Below are 16,567 nucleotides of genomic sequence, written 5' to 3' on the forward strand. Positions count from 1 at the left end.
ATCCCATCATGCTCTTTTCCACTTTGATCCGAGGATTATTTATTGGTCAGTGCAAAGGGCTTGAGCGTATACAAACCTTATTAAAAATCCTTGTTATGCAATGTCGCTGCATGTGCATCAGAGTCTGTGGTGGGATTGAAGTTTCTGTGTGAATTTATAGAAACTCAGTAGAGCAAGATTAAGCATTCAGGTCTCTTATTTTAAGAGGATTGAAAGTCAGAAGGAGAAATGAATACAAATGACTTAATTCTGCAGGGTTGTTATTAAGGATGTGCTTGTGGGAATTAAGTTTCTGCAGACATTATGTTGAAATGTGTTCAGAATTGAAATTAATTCTGTTTTTCTAAAGCTACCAGCCTGATAAGGAGAAATTTTGATTGAAATGCTTTTGTTTTGCCTCCTCAGATGTGTTGCCTTGATTAGATCTATGTGCACCAGCTTCCTGTATTTCCTGTGTGCCTGGTAGGTGTACTTAGCCTTATGATTGTGTGTCTGTGGATGCGTTTGTTTTAATATTTCATTTAAATTGGCCCTCGGTGCAAAGCTTTCATATCCCAGACGGCTGTGGGAGCTGGTGTTTGATTATAAATGTGCATGCTTGAGTGTATATGTGCCTGTGTGCATATGTGTGTTAAGATTGGAAGGGGGTGGGGTGGTTTGCATTTTCACTGTTCCTCATTGGCTGAAATATTTTCTCTGGCAACTAGAAAACGTGATCCTGCCTGCAGAGGCACTGCAGTGTGTGCTGCAGCGAGAGAGAGCAGCAAAAGAGAGAGATAAAGAGAGGGAGAGTGTGTGAGAAAAGAGAGCAAGAGAGAGAGAGAAAGGAAAAGAGAGAGAGAAAGAGGGAGGAGGGGTGGGCAGACAAAACAAGCTACATGCATAAGGAGGGAGCCAGAGGCACAGAGACAGAGAGGGAGAGTGAGTGTGAGTGTGCATGTATGTGTGAAAACACTGCGCATGTGTGACTGTGAGGTGCACTGACTGGAACAGGCGGAGAAGGAGAAAGAGGAGTGATGATGAGAAGCTGAGACAAGAGGAGAGATAACAGAAAGAGACGAGAGGCTCTACCTGAAGACAAGGAAAGACAGAAGGGGACAAACACGTAGAGAGACAGCATATAAACTCAGACCGCTGTGTGAAATAATCTGAGTGATGGAGAGAGCGAGACCAGAGGGAGACACTCATCCACTGCTCAGAGAAGGAGCAGGAGTAGGAGAGTGAAGGGCAGAGGTACCCGGAGAGGAGAGAGAAACGGAGGATGCAACAGAAGCAGCCCAAGACATGACGCATCCACCTTACAACAGCCTCCTCCATCTTACATCTCCTCCATGTTTCCTTCCAGTCGCCGCTGCATGCCGTTCATCCTGCTAGAATCGAATGGACAGGAGAGAGCATCCTCCCTGTGGTGAGATACCTCTGGAACAAAGAGACTGAGTGGCATCAGCAACACTGACAGCAACAACTGGAACAGAAGCGAGGAGGAGAGAAAGATCTGGAATGAGACGAGTGCGTTGGCAGACAGGTGAGGATGAGACTAGCTTTGCATTCAATTTATACAGATGATTTAAAAGATGTTTTTTAATGTTCATATTTTCTACCTGAATGATTCTTATCTTCTTACTTTGGTTCCTTTGAGCTGTTTTGTTCTTTGTTGTACTGTTTGAGCAAGCAGAAGAAAAAGACGGAGGTTTTTTGCTTTGTTACGTTTAGCTGGGGTTTACACTGCTGTTGCATCATGGCCGTCCATTTTGCAGATACAAACACATGGATGAATGAATAAGGACACATATAAATTCATTTATGTGAAACACCTTCACAGCTGCTTATCTGCATTGACCACTGTCTGGTCAGAACCTGTGAATAGACTGTGATGATGTGCAAGTTTGGATGTAGATGGTATCTTCAGGGTGTCATGTCTCCAGCGGTTATGACATTTCATAGACTCCTGCACAGACAGACAGTGAGGAAGGAGGAGGGGTCGGGTTGATAGGGACAGGGCAGGAACTGCCTGTTCTGTAGCTGTCAGCAGCGCTAAGGCATCTCCATATTGGCCATACATCGGCGCTGCAGTGAGAGTGCTGGGTACACCATGCTGCGATTGCATAACTGCTCCTCACCCCTCCCTCATCAAAAGCTGCTCCATCTCATACGGTCCAAATATTTTGGCCACCTCACCCTCTGTCCCACGGACGGTGTCACCTCTTGAATCTCAGATCGAACAACATTAACCACCAGAAAAAGTGCTGAAAACAACCAGCAGCCTTTCTTTAAAGGACAAATCAATCCCTTTCATCAATCAAACCATGGTATTTACTAAAGAGCTGGGTATTTGATGAACCTGTCCCTCTTAAATTATCCATGAGGTCTCTGTCAGGCAGGGCAGTGATGGTTATTGCTTTTATTTTCCTGCCTGCATGCGAGCAGCTCTGCCATGTTGCTGTGAGAGCTACACGGTTGAGAACAAAGAGCACTTGCCTGTAATGAATTGCGAGGCAAAATGGCCGATGTGTGCCATGAATGACAGCAGGCTGAATTATTAAAAACAAGACCTTTTCACATACATACTGAGCACTTTCTACTTATGCATTAACACAAACATGAGACACATGTCTATGTAATAACTGCATGCAATAACAGATTGATGGCCTGGTTGTATATGTAAAAGTGAGAGCTCATACATATGTGTTTATATCTGTTAGCCTGATGAAAACATGGCTTGTTTTACATATGTAAACAAAAAAAGATGGAAAAAAAAACGTACAGTCATTTCTGCATGTGAAGTTTGAAATCAAGGCTGTAACAAACATTTATAAAGCATAACAGCGCAGCACCCCTTATCAGCATATATGATTTCATGGTGTACAACATGCACCAGATACTAATCCTCCTGTTTTTGAATCATTGTCATTATTTCTCTAAATCGCTATCCTGAGAGAAGCTGCAGTCAGCGAAACATACAGTAAATCTGGGGATTTGTCCTCAGATCACGCAAAGGTCATAATGTGTTATGCAATCAAAATACAGCCTAATATCCCTCACAGGTCCGAGGAGAGATGAGGCGATGCTTTTTACCAGCCGAGGCATGAATGTGGATACACATCTCAACATAGCTGGCATACCTGACATACTGTTGGTATGTGGTATAAGGGCACAAAGACCGGACCGTGTGTTCTGTGCAGGCTGACGGAATGCTAGCATCGATGGAGAGATAGATACAGCGAGAGAGAGAAAGAGAGACAGGTTTCCATTGAGAGAAAGGAGATAGACAGGCGGAGCAGGGAGACAGACTGATGCGGGGTTTTATGACTCATTCAGAACATGGTGCCCTTCCTGCTCTTCGATCTGAACAGGTGGAATCAATCCAGCGTGATCATGAGGTCCTGAAACTATGAGTGAAAAGGCAGAGGAACATTGTGGGAGTGTGAAAGGGTAGAAATGTTGCATATCTCTTCAGGTGTGGGTCCGTCAGAAATCAATCTAGAATGATAGAGAGCATACACATTTAAAAATACTCCTTTTAGGCTCCTGTCTTCTTGTTTGTGCGTTCGCTGGAATGCCAGGGTGGTGCCGGGTACGTGATGGGGAGTCGTCCAAGGGTAAGAATGTTCTAGATGGTTGTGTGACTTTGACCAGGATATGTGTGTATTTAATGGAATGAGGAATTTGCTGCTGAGATAGACTCCTCTGACATCCTTGTGGTCAGCTCTCCTCTTCCTCCTTTTGCTTGTGATGACGAGGTCAAATGCCTGCCATGATTTCATTAGTGTTATAATTCCTCTGCAGGGAGAAGATCCAGAGTTATGTATACGCACATGCACAATGTCAGGACTGTGCGAGAGCTGCAGCACTGTGTTAATGTGGTGGCTGGGTCGGAGATGAGCTTCTTACATAACTGGGGAGGGCTTCATCAGTTAGGAGGAGGCTGCGCCAAAGCTGGCCCGTCAGCAGGCTGCCTGCATCACTTATCAGCCCTTTTCATAGTCCTGTCACCAAATTAGAGGGTAATTTTAGCTGCTTCGTCTTCCCTAATCTCAAAAGCTTCTCTGGCTACTTTATCAACTTCACCACAAGAAGGCAGAAATATTTTCTGGAGGTGTTTGAGTCCACAAAAAGTCTCCTGACTTTTATCTGTGTGAGCGGGACCTAGTTTTTTAAGTATTAACAGTACAAATATTAACAGACCATTTAGGCTGACCCAAAAACTGACTGGCATGTATGAGCTGGTTTATGTTTTGTTTCGACACTTTTAAGGTTCCTTAAATTTGTTTGAACTCTGCAGATAATGTAATGGTGAGACTGTTTTCACAATAATCTCAAACATATTTGTTGTTTTCTTTAAATCCTCAGTAGCTGAACATTTGAAATAGTTTTATTACTGGTAGTAGTAGTTGTATGTCTTGATCAGAATTCAAAATCTACTGTAACCACAAACAAATTCAGTTATTTCTTGATTACAAATGAAAGCATCGGGTGTCAAGCTACTGCAAAAGGTACAAACTGAAGCTTATGTTTATTATCCCACCGTTTTAGCCACAGTTGTTTCATATGATGCCCAAGCACAATTTCTCCCCTTCTCCTCTCTGGTCTATATGATTCCATGCCGTAGTATATGTAATTTGTCCAATACTGTAGGTGGAAGTATGCGTGTAGTTGGTTTGCAAATCTGACAGAAATAAGAGGAATTGTCCATAACAATCACTTGTGTCCCTTTATTTATGCTCCATGCACACAATGAAGTCCATCCTGCAGACTATTTTCTAGATGCCAACTATCACCAAACTCAGAAGATAAAATAGTGTTCATAGTAATAATGGTAATCATGCTGCATGAATACAATGGGTTTTGAAGAGCCTTTACAGAAGATAGGAGACGCTTAGAATTGCCAAGTCTACTTGCTAAAGAGTCCTGTGTACCTCGGGCACAGTTGTACATCTCCTGTATGCTGTGCCCAAGTCCACATGAATGGTCTTGTGCCGTAGACCACCTGCTGAAGTGGATTTGGGCATGGTGCCTTAGTACTATACATTTGTATTCACGCTGTTCAAATGAGCCAGATTTTTGGAGCACAAATGGACAAGCTGTTAGGTCGCACCCTATATGTACTGTACGTGGGTGGCCTGAGTTCAAGTCTGGCCTGTGGCTTAAAAAAAAACAAACAACAAAAAAAAAGGACTTTTGGATCAAATGTACTCAGTCTCTAATGTCCTGTTCAGATGGCACTAGTATTACCTAGGGACCTCTGGTAATTAGTAATAATCATGCAGTCTGTGTTTTTAATCCTGTGCGAATCAACCATGTCTATAATTTGGGGAGTAAAAATTCTAGGGCAAATTACCTACCATATTTTAGCGCACACAGAGGTCCACAGGTAATACTTATCCCATGTGAATCAGAATCTCTGTAATTTATTTATTTTATTTTAGGTAGTTATATGTTTTGTACAGCTTCTCCTGCTCCCTTTTGAGGAGAAGATGCATTTCTGTTAGAGATGCTCCGGCTTTGACTTAACTTACTCATTTAAACTCTGCTGTCCAAATGTGTGTGTGCACACTGCTGCTCCCTTCATACACAGCGCTTCTGCTCTGCTTCCTACAGTTTCTCTTTGCAAGTGCCTGATCTTAAATCATTCTTATTTAGCCCTACTTTTCATGCATAACACAATTTATGATTTGAAATGTGTCGCTCAGCATTCAGTGGTAAGGCAGCAACAGCTGATCAGCACAAGGACAGTGAAACATACAGTAAATGTGGGGATTTGTCCTTAGATTGCACAAAGGTCATAACGCATTATGCAATCGAAGTAGTACATGATATCCCTCACAGGTCTGAGGAGAGGTAAAGCAAGTGCCTGATCCATTATCAGTGTGGATGCATAACGATCCCAAATTTATAGAGGAAGAAAAGCATCAACATCATCAACATCATAAAACTGTTAAAGTAACAGCAGAGGTTCATATTTAATGTTAAACGTCTCCCTTTCTTGTATATTAATAGGATGGGGATGCTTGACTTTCTCTTCCTTCCTCTGTCTGATTTAAGGTTATAATAGTTTTGGATTTTCATAAGTTTTTATTTTTATTTCATTTTTACTTTCTGTGTTTGATTTCAGTTTAGTTTTAATTAGCTTTGACCGCTGTTTTGTTAGTTTAGTTTTTATTTTGCTAAAATGCTACATTTCAGTTTAGTTTTTATTAGTTTTAGTGCAAGTTTTAGTTTTTTACAGATAGATTTCAGGGTTGAGTAAGGGTCATACATTTTTAAAAACGTATTCAAACAGGCTACTCTTCACTTATCATTTTATTTACTTAATGATGATGTTTGAATACAGCTACAGACATAAAACTACCACTACCAACTGTAAGCACACTGTACAGTTTTAGTTAGTTTTCGTTTTTTTTTTTTTTTTTTTGGTAAAGCTTAGTTTTTATTTAGTTTCAGTCAACTAAAAAGATTTTTGAATTTTAGTTTTAGTTATTTAGTTAGTTTTAGTTAACTATAACAACCTTGGTCTGATTAGCTGCAGATACACAAAGGTGACCTACGCAACCTCAATGCATAATGGGACAGTTAGAGGAGATATTTCACTAGTTTCTTAGTCATGGGTAGCTTTCCACAGATCTAAAACAATTTTGTATAAATAGTTGAAAAAGCTTAAGCGCATATTGTCTATTGGAAACTCTGGTTATCAGTTTGTATAGGACACATGAAGGGAACGTCACCTGCAGAATGCAATGTGCACAACATTGCATTTTAATGTATTTATTTTAGAAATTAAATTTGCTGTGCATTTTCAGTGCTGCACTCATACAGCACCCTTATATTTTCCTTCAGAAATTTCTATACATTACTGGTCTCCTACAGTACATTACAGACTTCGCTTATCCTGTGCGAATGCATCACACCAAATACTGACATTAGGGGGTAATTCACAAATTACCAGATGTCCACAGGTAATAATAATCCCATGCGAATACAACTTGGTTTGAAATCACCCAAACATGATTAAGAAACTTATCAGCTGACACACGTATATATGTATGTCTTGTCATTCATGGTACCTGCTAAACTAATAAGGATACAAAACACTGTTTTGTCTCTGATATCAGCACAAAAAAAGATGCATTTCTGTTAGAGATTTTTCAGTTGACTAGAAACCTATCATAATTAGACATTTTTTAATCAAAATATGTGATAGGTGGTATAGTCACCTGTGGTTAATACTCTGCTGCTTATGCCTGGGAGAAACACTAAATGTGCAGTGTTTTGTAATTGTACAGGCTAATAGAAATGCCAGCCAATAAGTATTAAGCACATCCGCAAAAATATGTCAAATCATCTACTGCTCCTGTGTGTCAGTCATCCTCCACCACACAAAGCAGCCCTTGTAAAAGCCCTGAAACTTCACTGTGAGTCTCATTAGCGAGAAGTGGTAGGCCTAGAATTCTATGCTGCTAGTTAGCTAACCAAACAAGGTGACATTGCAATACATTACGATGTTTAGATTGGTAAAATGAAAATTTGCTGAAGACAAATTAACTCCCATAGAGTTTAACTTTAAGAAAATAACATTTTGGACTGGTGAGAAATGTTCATAAATACAGTTACAATGCAGTTGTTCGGAGGATAAATTTGTTTTCTTAATAGTATGAATGATTGCAGTGCTTGTGTAATGCATTTGGGATAATCTTTTGCCTTTTAATTGTGAGACTGTTAGCATTGTTAACCATTTGAATAGATAATAGTGATGACTTATTCACATAAACTAACAGTTAATGAATCATCATATTGTATAATGAGTGGCATTAGGGTTGCTTTGCTTCCTAGGAGGTTTTTGCACTGCTCTGTTGAACAAAGTAAGTCAAAGCATCTTGTTGACTGAATAAGGATGATTTTTGTACTCCTTTAATCAGATAATACTGCCCATTTTTATGAGCCCTCAGTTCACTATAAAGCTAAATAGATGGACTAACTAAACAGGCAGCTTATCAAAACACAAAGTATGATTGGTATCCTGTCGGCCAATCTTATTTACAGACTAGCAAGACAAACCTTGTTTTCTTTTTAATCTTAAAATGCTGAGCCTGTAAAAGTTTATAGACTTGAATATGAGCACTAAATTGCTTAATTATTAAAGTTGTAACAGTCCATTTCTTGTCACGATGGCTGCTGTAATATGGCTGCTGCTGCAGTCTGCTGTTCTGCTGTATCTCATTTGTGTTTTGTTTTGCTTACTTGTAATAGACCATGGCTACTGTGGTGTATTTTAGAGATGCTGACATGAGATTTCTACCAATATCCAATGTGCCGATAATTTCTCCATTATTTTTTGCAGATACCGATATTGATACTGAGTATAAGGGGCATATTTTTAAAGATTTTTTTGGGTGGGGCTTTTCCCTTTGTTTAGTCAGGACTTTTGGGGACAAAGGGCACGGGAAGACATACATCAAACAGACCAGGAGACCAGGAATCAATCCTACAACCAGTGTGTTGGGAACTTCTGTATATGGGCACCTGCTCTACCCACTGAGCTAAACCAGCAGCTGATATGAGCAGATTTTTATAGCCAAAATATCAGTTGTGAATATCGGCAGAAATTTTCATATCTGCCAGTATTATCACCACGATCCCTGATGTATTTCATTTCCTAACATCCTAAATATTCCTGTGTTTTGTGTCAAATTTCTTGGATGATTTTTTTCAAATCCAAAAGGAAAATAGTTATTAAAATAATACAGTGTGTGTGATGATTTAAAATAAAAAAATATATCCTGATCATACATGCTGATAAATTGGATCCGAGTCTTTATAAGTAAACAAGCCCTACCCTATTATTATGTAATGATTGAGGCATTTGGATAAAAAAATAACATGATATTTTTGTTGCAAATGCCAAGCTTTATCAAAGGTGTGTGAGAGCATACTGTGTTAGCAAGAGGATGAGAAAGAGGCTATTTTTGTTGCAGCGCTGCTCTGCCAGAGGAACACATTTGGTGAGATTGTGAGTGAATCTAGCTAACAGCTCTGTGTGTTTGAGTGTGCCGTGAACTAACATGTCAACAGATTCATCAGAGGGGATAAAGAAGAAGCAACAAACGTCTGTCTGCCTGCCTGCCTAATATGGCTCGGTGCATCACGTGATAGTAATGGGCTAAAGCACTTCCGCCTGTTAGGTACAGCTCTCTCATTCGGTGTGAATCTTCAGCTGGGGTTGGGGGGCAGGAAACCACTGAGACGTGCATAGATAAACAAACCATAAATAGAAACCAGGGCCAGCGCCACTCTTCCAGTCTTCTCTTTCTATCTTTTCTCTCTCTCTCTCTCTCTCTCTCTCTCTCTCTCTCTCCGTCGCCATGTAGGTCACCTCCTCTGCTCATTTTTTTTCTTCCTCCAGTGAATCATCACTGTTGACAGCCATGCACAGAATGAAAGATGTGTCATCCTCCCTCCTCTGCTCTTTGGCAGCCATTGTTCTGACCAAACTGAATGTTTCTCAGCCTTGCACTTGTCTTTTTTTATAAGCCCACACAAACACAGTACGCCACAAACCACTTCATGTAGTTTGAAACCTGTTCCCACGCATGTTTGAGTCTAACTGACGCAATTGACAAATGACAGAGAGCTTACAGGAAGCAGGAAACATGACAAGAGCAGCACGCCACATGTGTCACAATCACCTGCTCCAACCGGACATCGCTGCACGCTTTGGTTTTAAAATATTTTCCTGTTACATTTAGCCAAAGTTGCTGTTTACTGCACTATTTACCAAAACACTAGACTAAGAGAGATTTACAGAGGGTCTTTCAGTGTGAGTAACAGTTGTATCATCTTCTCAGAACACCCACAAAGATCGGCAAACGTATGTTTAATTGATATTTAATGGACTCATACACAACATTAGAGCGGTTGTAAATTTGTGAAATTAAACATGTTTAAATGGGCCTGATGATTTTGAAAAATATTGTAATTATTTTGACTTATCAATATGATTTGTGGTTTTAAAGAATAATGAAAACTTTCATTACTCTCTTTTAAATTGATAAACTTATTAATTGTGATTGAGAGGGGAATAAACATGACTGATGGGTTTTTTTGTTTTTGTTTTTGTTTTTTTTGCAATTTTGGCACAGAGAGTTTATTCCCACATTTGTATGAAATGTGTGCTAGAAAATCTCTGCTGTAAAAAATGTAAATAAAAATGGTTCTTGAGATGGACCTTTGACACAAATGTCACATTGAAATTGCAGAAGGCCATGCTGCAATTACAATAACATTTAGATTTATTCTTCAGCCCTTATTTTAGAATATAAGTTTAATGAATAGTTGAATATGAGCAGAGGTTCCCAGACTAAGATGACTAATATTTTCTCAAATACTTTCAACAGCATTGTTGAAGTGTGCGTTTTTTATGTTTTATACGCTTGTACATAAATAAGACTTCATAGGTTTTCAGAGCTGCACTTTTGTGTATCTGTTTGCATACAGGATGGAGGCAGGATATTACATATACCTCTCACTAGAATTCACCTAGAGGACACCATCACTAAGTCCAGCCACACCCTTCAAATCTAAACTGATTTTGAAAACATGGGTGACCACAGACATGTCGACAGTTTATGCAGATTTTACATTACAGTCCTCTGAATGCACACATTAGATTATTCAGCCCGACCACAAGACCATACACCTTCTGCTTGTTGTCACATTGTCTCGATATCTCACAGAAAATCACAGGATCAAACATGACTCCAAAAAAACAACTAAAACAGCATGAAAGATAATCAACATCTGCAGCTGGCTGTCCTGGCGGACGTTTTTCTGCAGTGAAAAACAAAATATTTGTTAAAGAATGTTGGTGAATTCTGTGCTAAAAAGAAGGTGTTGTTGTATTTATGTTTGTGAGCTGTAAAAGTATGGTTGGTGATGGTACCCGGTCTTTCCTTGGCTCTTGTGGGTATACTGTTTTAGGCAACCTGACCTGGAATCAATAATATCAGACATGTTTGATATTAACAGTTACCTTTTGCTGAGCTCTGACTCAGTCAGGATGTAAAATAAATGCACTTGAGGATTATTTGGACAAATAATCATTAGTGACAATTAGGGTTGTCCCGATCAGCATTTTTGGCCTCTGATACAATTTTTTGATACTGAATATCTGCTGATACTGAGTCCCGATAAGAAGAAGACGACAAAAACTCAAATTCTCCACCACGGAGATGGGATGGTTGTCAAAGCGAAGAATTCAACCACTTTCTCTGTTATCTTTTTGGCTTTATCGCTCTCTCGAGGGTACTTGTCTTTCCTCTTAAAGTCAAGAGTGTGTTGCTTCGGTGAAGCTGCCTGTTGCTATAGTGAAGTCAACGTATTCCACTTTATGTTTAGTTTGGAGAGGACGATTCAAATTTGTAGAGTTCACCGCTGCTCTATATAGTGTACCATTGATGTCAAAAGTCTGTATGCATAGCTTTGACTCTTTGTATCGGTGTTTGAAAACTTTGTGCATAAATGATTGCTTTGTACCCAAAAAATGGTTTTGTATATATGAGTCAGCAAATTACGAGTGTTTTTATGTGAGTATGAATCTAAAAGCTACAACTTCAAGCAGTCACGAATACAAATCTGATTTCTACGCATACGAACTCGAGTCTTTGGGTATGAGGCGAAAAGCGTTATGAACCTCCCGCTTTCACACTGAGGGCTTGACCGCTCGTTTTACATATGAGAAAACTTTAGCTTGCAACCTAGTGGGCTGATGCTACAACTTGTATGTGTTTAAAAAATCTATATTATTATGAAGTGATGTTATCAAAATAATACTGAAAATGTCAATAAAATATCACGTTATTTACTTTACCTGTGATGCCGAGTCAGAGCTAGCAGCAGCAGCAGCAGCGTCCCTGTTGTCAGTCATCATTTGGCATGTGCGATCGGCGGAATCAGGGCTCGATTAGTCTCCCTACGACCTGCCCGTGACCCTGGTGACGTCATTTGAACGCTTTTCACCTTGTACCCAAAGACTCGAGTTCGCATGCATAGAAATCAGATTTGTATTTGTGACTGCTTGAAGTCGTAGCTTTTAGATTCATACTCACATAAAAACACTTGGAATTTGCTGACTCATATATACAAAACCATATTTTTGGGGGGCACAAAGCATTCATTTACACACAAAGTTTTCAAACACGGATACAAAGTGTAAAAGTTATGCATACAGACTTTTGACAGCGATGGTACACCATAGCTCTACTGCTACCAGCTCATGAAACGGTCGTGTTACAGATGCTGCAAGAGGCCATTAGACTGTTTTCACTCTCATATTTGAAGTTTTTCCGGCACTGCTGACACTTTAAACACAAGAATGCTAATGTTGCTACAGCTTGCTGCGTTTATTGCCTGTCATAAAAAGTGCTCCATCTACAACAGCTGATGTAAATGATCGGCTAGGCTGATCGGATCAAATTGCTGATCTACGATCAATTGAAAGTGCTTATATCGGTTCTGATCGTATGCATACAATGGGGATCAGGACAACCCTGGTGACAATCTTGAATCAGGCCCCCAGAGCCTCAAATTGGTCTTACAAAAAAGGCGAAAGGAAGAATTTCTTCTTCTGTGGCAAATTTTGGTAGATTTGAGTACTTGGACAATATTTCGCATGTCAGACCAGTTTTATTCAGATCAAATGTATGATGCATTTATATCGGATTGCATCTTTTAGGGTCCATGTGAACAGAGAAGTTAAAATCTCCGATCAGAATAAATTGAATTGGATTGTAAAAAAATGCTCATGTAATCCATAAATTTCACAGAAATGTAGCATTCAGAAATGCATTCATCTTAGATGACTTAGAGTGCTGTGGTTTTGATACCAGCCCTAAATACATCTGGTATCAACAGTCTTGTGACTTTGTCATGCTAATTTAGTTCAGAGGAAAGGCATTTTCTTTGTGCCTAGCGCATAAAGCAACCTATTAATCGTCTCATCTATAAACACCGGCAGAAGCCAGTATGCCAAAGAAGATAGGACAAATGTTTTTCATGAGCCAACTTTGCAGCCTCCATTGACATATACAGTATACTTGAGGATTACAAGGAATCTGACCTCCTTGCAGATAAATATATATGCATCTCAAAATCCATCACATCTATAATTACAACTCTTCAAAGCAGAGAATTTTAAAGCCAAGTCAGAATGATTGGCTGTGATTCTCACCTTGTCACAAAAGCATATTTTTGAATAGCTTATATTAAGCCTAATATATATGCAATATTTGTAAGAAGTTGAGCCTGTCATGCCACATATAATATGTTTACATACTTGAAGTAATTATAGCTACAATGTGCAATAATCTGTATTTATAAGAGTCTTTTCTTTGTTTTTCACAGGTACATGGACCAAAGGAATCCTGAGCATGAGTCACTGAAAAAGGGAGACAAGCACAGAGGCATCCTTCAGACTGTTATCACATCTTTTGCTCTACCGGGAGGACCGTCTGAAAGTCAAATCAAAAATCTTTACTCCCACCTTTGAGGAATTCAGGAGTATTGGAGCTCGAAGGAGTCATAAAAACAGCTTTCTGGAGTCTTACAGGGCACCTCCCTCCTTTTTCTTATCAACAAGCCACCCAGACACAGAGTCACCTGACCAAACGGGACCAAGAGAAGGACTGGAGGTTATTCTTTTACTCTCACAGTCGAGCTGGTGTGTAACACACCCACAGCCAAAAACAGGAAGTAAAGTAAGAAACACATGCAAGGGCTAGTCTGAGAAGGCAAGAGTTTCCTTGGCAGGCCACAGGATATCGTTTCAGACAATACCTCTTGGACCTTTGCGAACTGCCTGAACTCAACACCCTCCATCTGTGAAAGCAGAAACTTGTACTGTTATGTATTTATGTGAGCATCTGTATGCATATGAGATTATTTATTAGTGTTATCACTAAGTGAGAACAAATCTTTGTGCTAAATTACTGTTCTGGTGTATGAATATACTTTTCTGCAAATAAGCTTCAGAGACAGCACAGGATCATCAGCATATGTGAGTAAACAACAAAAAACTACCTTTAAGTTGTCAACACTGGTCAGAAACTGTAAGCTGGACTGTTGAATCATCTGTACATATCAGCAGTGACAGAGTAAGAGCTGCAGGTTGTGGTGCTCTGGCTGAGCTCCTCTATCTGTCTTCTCCTCATAAAGACTCAGGCTAACAGACGCACACATCAGAGGGGGAACCCTGAGGGAAACATGGAGGCAACCATCCGTCCTCATGTCCCCTCTAATGGCTGACTTTAAAAACAAAGCATAATTTATTCCCCTTGCCCAGAACCAGGCAGGGTTGTCCAGTGCTGATTTGAGCCACAGCCTTTCTCTCTTTCACCTCCAAAAACTGTGCGAATGTCCTGCCTCCGGCGTCAGCCCGTCACCATCCCCATGGACACCGTCAAGATCATCCAGTCGGAGAAGTTCCCCAGAGAGTGCCCTGTCCCCGTCACCCAGCCACGCTATGCCCCTCCCCCCAGAGTGGCCTGGGATGGTGGAGGCGAGGGAGAAATCATCGTCAACCAGGCATGCAGTGACCTGGCTCTGGAGATGACAGGGACCCCCAGGTCGATTGTGTCCTCCCCCGTCCCCGTGACGCGCAGGGAGCAGAGCTTCCTGGCTCAGCGCAAAACCAGTGCCAACGAAATCTGCTACCACCAGTTCCACTACAAGATGGAAGACGTCATCGTCAACCAGTACGTGCTGCGCTCCTCCTCAACGTCCTCCTCCACCTCTTCCTCCTCCTCCTCGGGACCCGTCATGCCCTGCGAGCCCCTGGACTGCCCCACCTGCGGTCACACCTACAACTTTGCCGGCAAGCGTCCGCGTATCCTCTCCTGCCTGCACTCGGTGTGCGAGGAGTGCCTGCAGATCCTCTATGAGTCGTGTCCTAAGTACAAGTTCATCTCCTGCCCCACGTGTCGGCGCGAGACGGTGCTGTTCACTGACTATGGCCTGGCTGCTCTGGCCATCAACACCAGCATCCTGAGCCGCTTGCCCTCTGACCCCAACGGGCCTGTGCAGTGGGGCGGGGACGCTGACCGCAGCTGCTACCAGACTGTGCGCCAGTACTGCCAGTCAGCCTGCACCTGCCAGATCGCCAACCCGTTGTCCTCCTGTGGCATCATGTAGACAGGGGGGACACTGCAGGCATGACTCGACGCTGCCCCCCCCAACCAACACTTTCGTCTATAAGCTCAACCCTTTCTGCCAATCCCACCTCCCTCACACTCACATACAGTGAATAAATCCTTACACAGATGTTATCTCTATATATTTAATAGCACAGATGGATGCTGTGTGGGACTAATGGATGCTGATGGTTCGATAAATAGTAAATAAATGTATTTTATGTATGGACTGGAATCCTGTTCACCCTCTCTCGTTTGGTTGGACGTGTTTGTCATTGACATCTCTTTACATGGGAATGCCAGGGGAGGTAAATCCCCCCAACCTAGGTGAATAAAGATTAAATAAAAGATTAAAATAAGTCTTTGTGGCCTGTTATCTGTCACATTGCAGACAAGATTTGGCTGCAGAATTATTTTTCTTATTCATCATCATAGGGCTCTAAGATATACATCCTTTAATTGTAGTTAAAGATTTCAAGTGGAGAGGTAATCGATCATATTAATCATTAAAATTCATCATTTTTTTCTTAGGAGTTGAATAAGGGCAGTTAAAACAGGGATAAATGTTTTTGTAAATACTAATGTAGTGATCCAAATATCTAGGGGACGATCTGTTAATTCAAAAATGTTTTTAGCAATTAAAATGAGCACAGTCAAATTAAGATTATTTTTTATGTCAAAAAAGCCAAATCCATTAAAATCTCATTAATCTAAGGCATTTCCTGCACCACTAATTTGCTCTATATCTGAAATAATGTATCATATGATGAGTCAATTAACTGAAAAATGTATCATCAAAAATTTTTGTTGAATCATTTTATCAGGCAACACACAATCTTAATCTGGCACAATTTTTCTTAACAGGCATCAATCGTATTAAGTAATTTTATATCTGTTTTAAACAGAGGGTCATATAAAGTTAATACTTTAAAGATTCCAGGGACAGTTTTAGGGCTTTCCTATGTTTACCATGACACTGAAAATGTATCACACTATGACGTTACTATACACAGATTTTGTTTACATACAGATCAATATTTCAGGAAGAGAGAGAGAGTGGGCAGTAACATGAAGGAAAGGAGACACAGGTCAGATTTAAGCCTGCTCTTGGAAGTATAGCTACGACACTATATCATATTGGGCACAAGCTAACCACTAAAGCCTGATATACACTGAAAGACTTTTGAGATCTCACCTGTTTTTTAAAAGTGAGAGACCCCACACATAGTGACAATGAATGACAAGTTTGAAGTCCCTATAAAGTGATAAAATATCTGTATTTTAGGTTTGTTCTATGATAGGCCACTGTGTCATGAACCATCAGGCCAATTTTCAGTCCCGAAAACTTATCTAATTTTATAGAATTAAGCTTCAAAATCATCAAAAATGAG

The 16,567-nt window shown here is 40.4% G+C and overlaps 1 protein-coding gene across 1 annotated transcript; it reads left to right on the forward strand.

The window, feature by feature from the left end:
- Positions 1-803: 803 nt before the first annotated feature.
- On the forward strand, positions 804-15,514 carry rnf208 (ring finger protein 208). Its single transcript, XM_041810232.1, has 2 exons — positions 804-1,525; positions 13,393-15,514. The coding sequence occupies exon 2, from the start codon at positions 14,401-14,403 to the stop codon at positions 15,175-15,177; it is 777 nt and encodes a 258-aa protein (XP_041666166.1). The 5' UTR covers positions 804-1,525; positions 13,393-14,400; the 3' UTR covers positions 15,178-15,514.
- Positions 15,515-16,567: the final 1,053 nt, after the last annotated feature.

Source organism: Cheilinus undulatus, linkage group 17 (genome assembly GCF_018320785.1).
Source record: "Cheilinus undulatus linkage group 17, ASM1832078v1, whole genome shotgun sequence".
NCBI lineage: Eukaryota > Metazoa > Chordata > Actinopteri > Labriformes > Labridae > Cheilinus > Cheilinus undulatus.

Excerpts from the sequence above, each read along its gene's own strand:
- rnf208 (XM_041810232.1), top strand. The coding sequence starts at position 14,401 with ATGTCCTGCCTCCGGCGTCAGCCCGTCACCATCCCCATGGACACCGTC.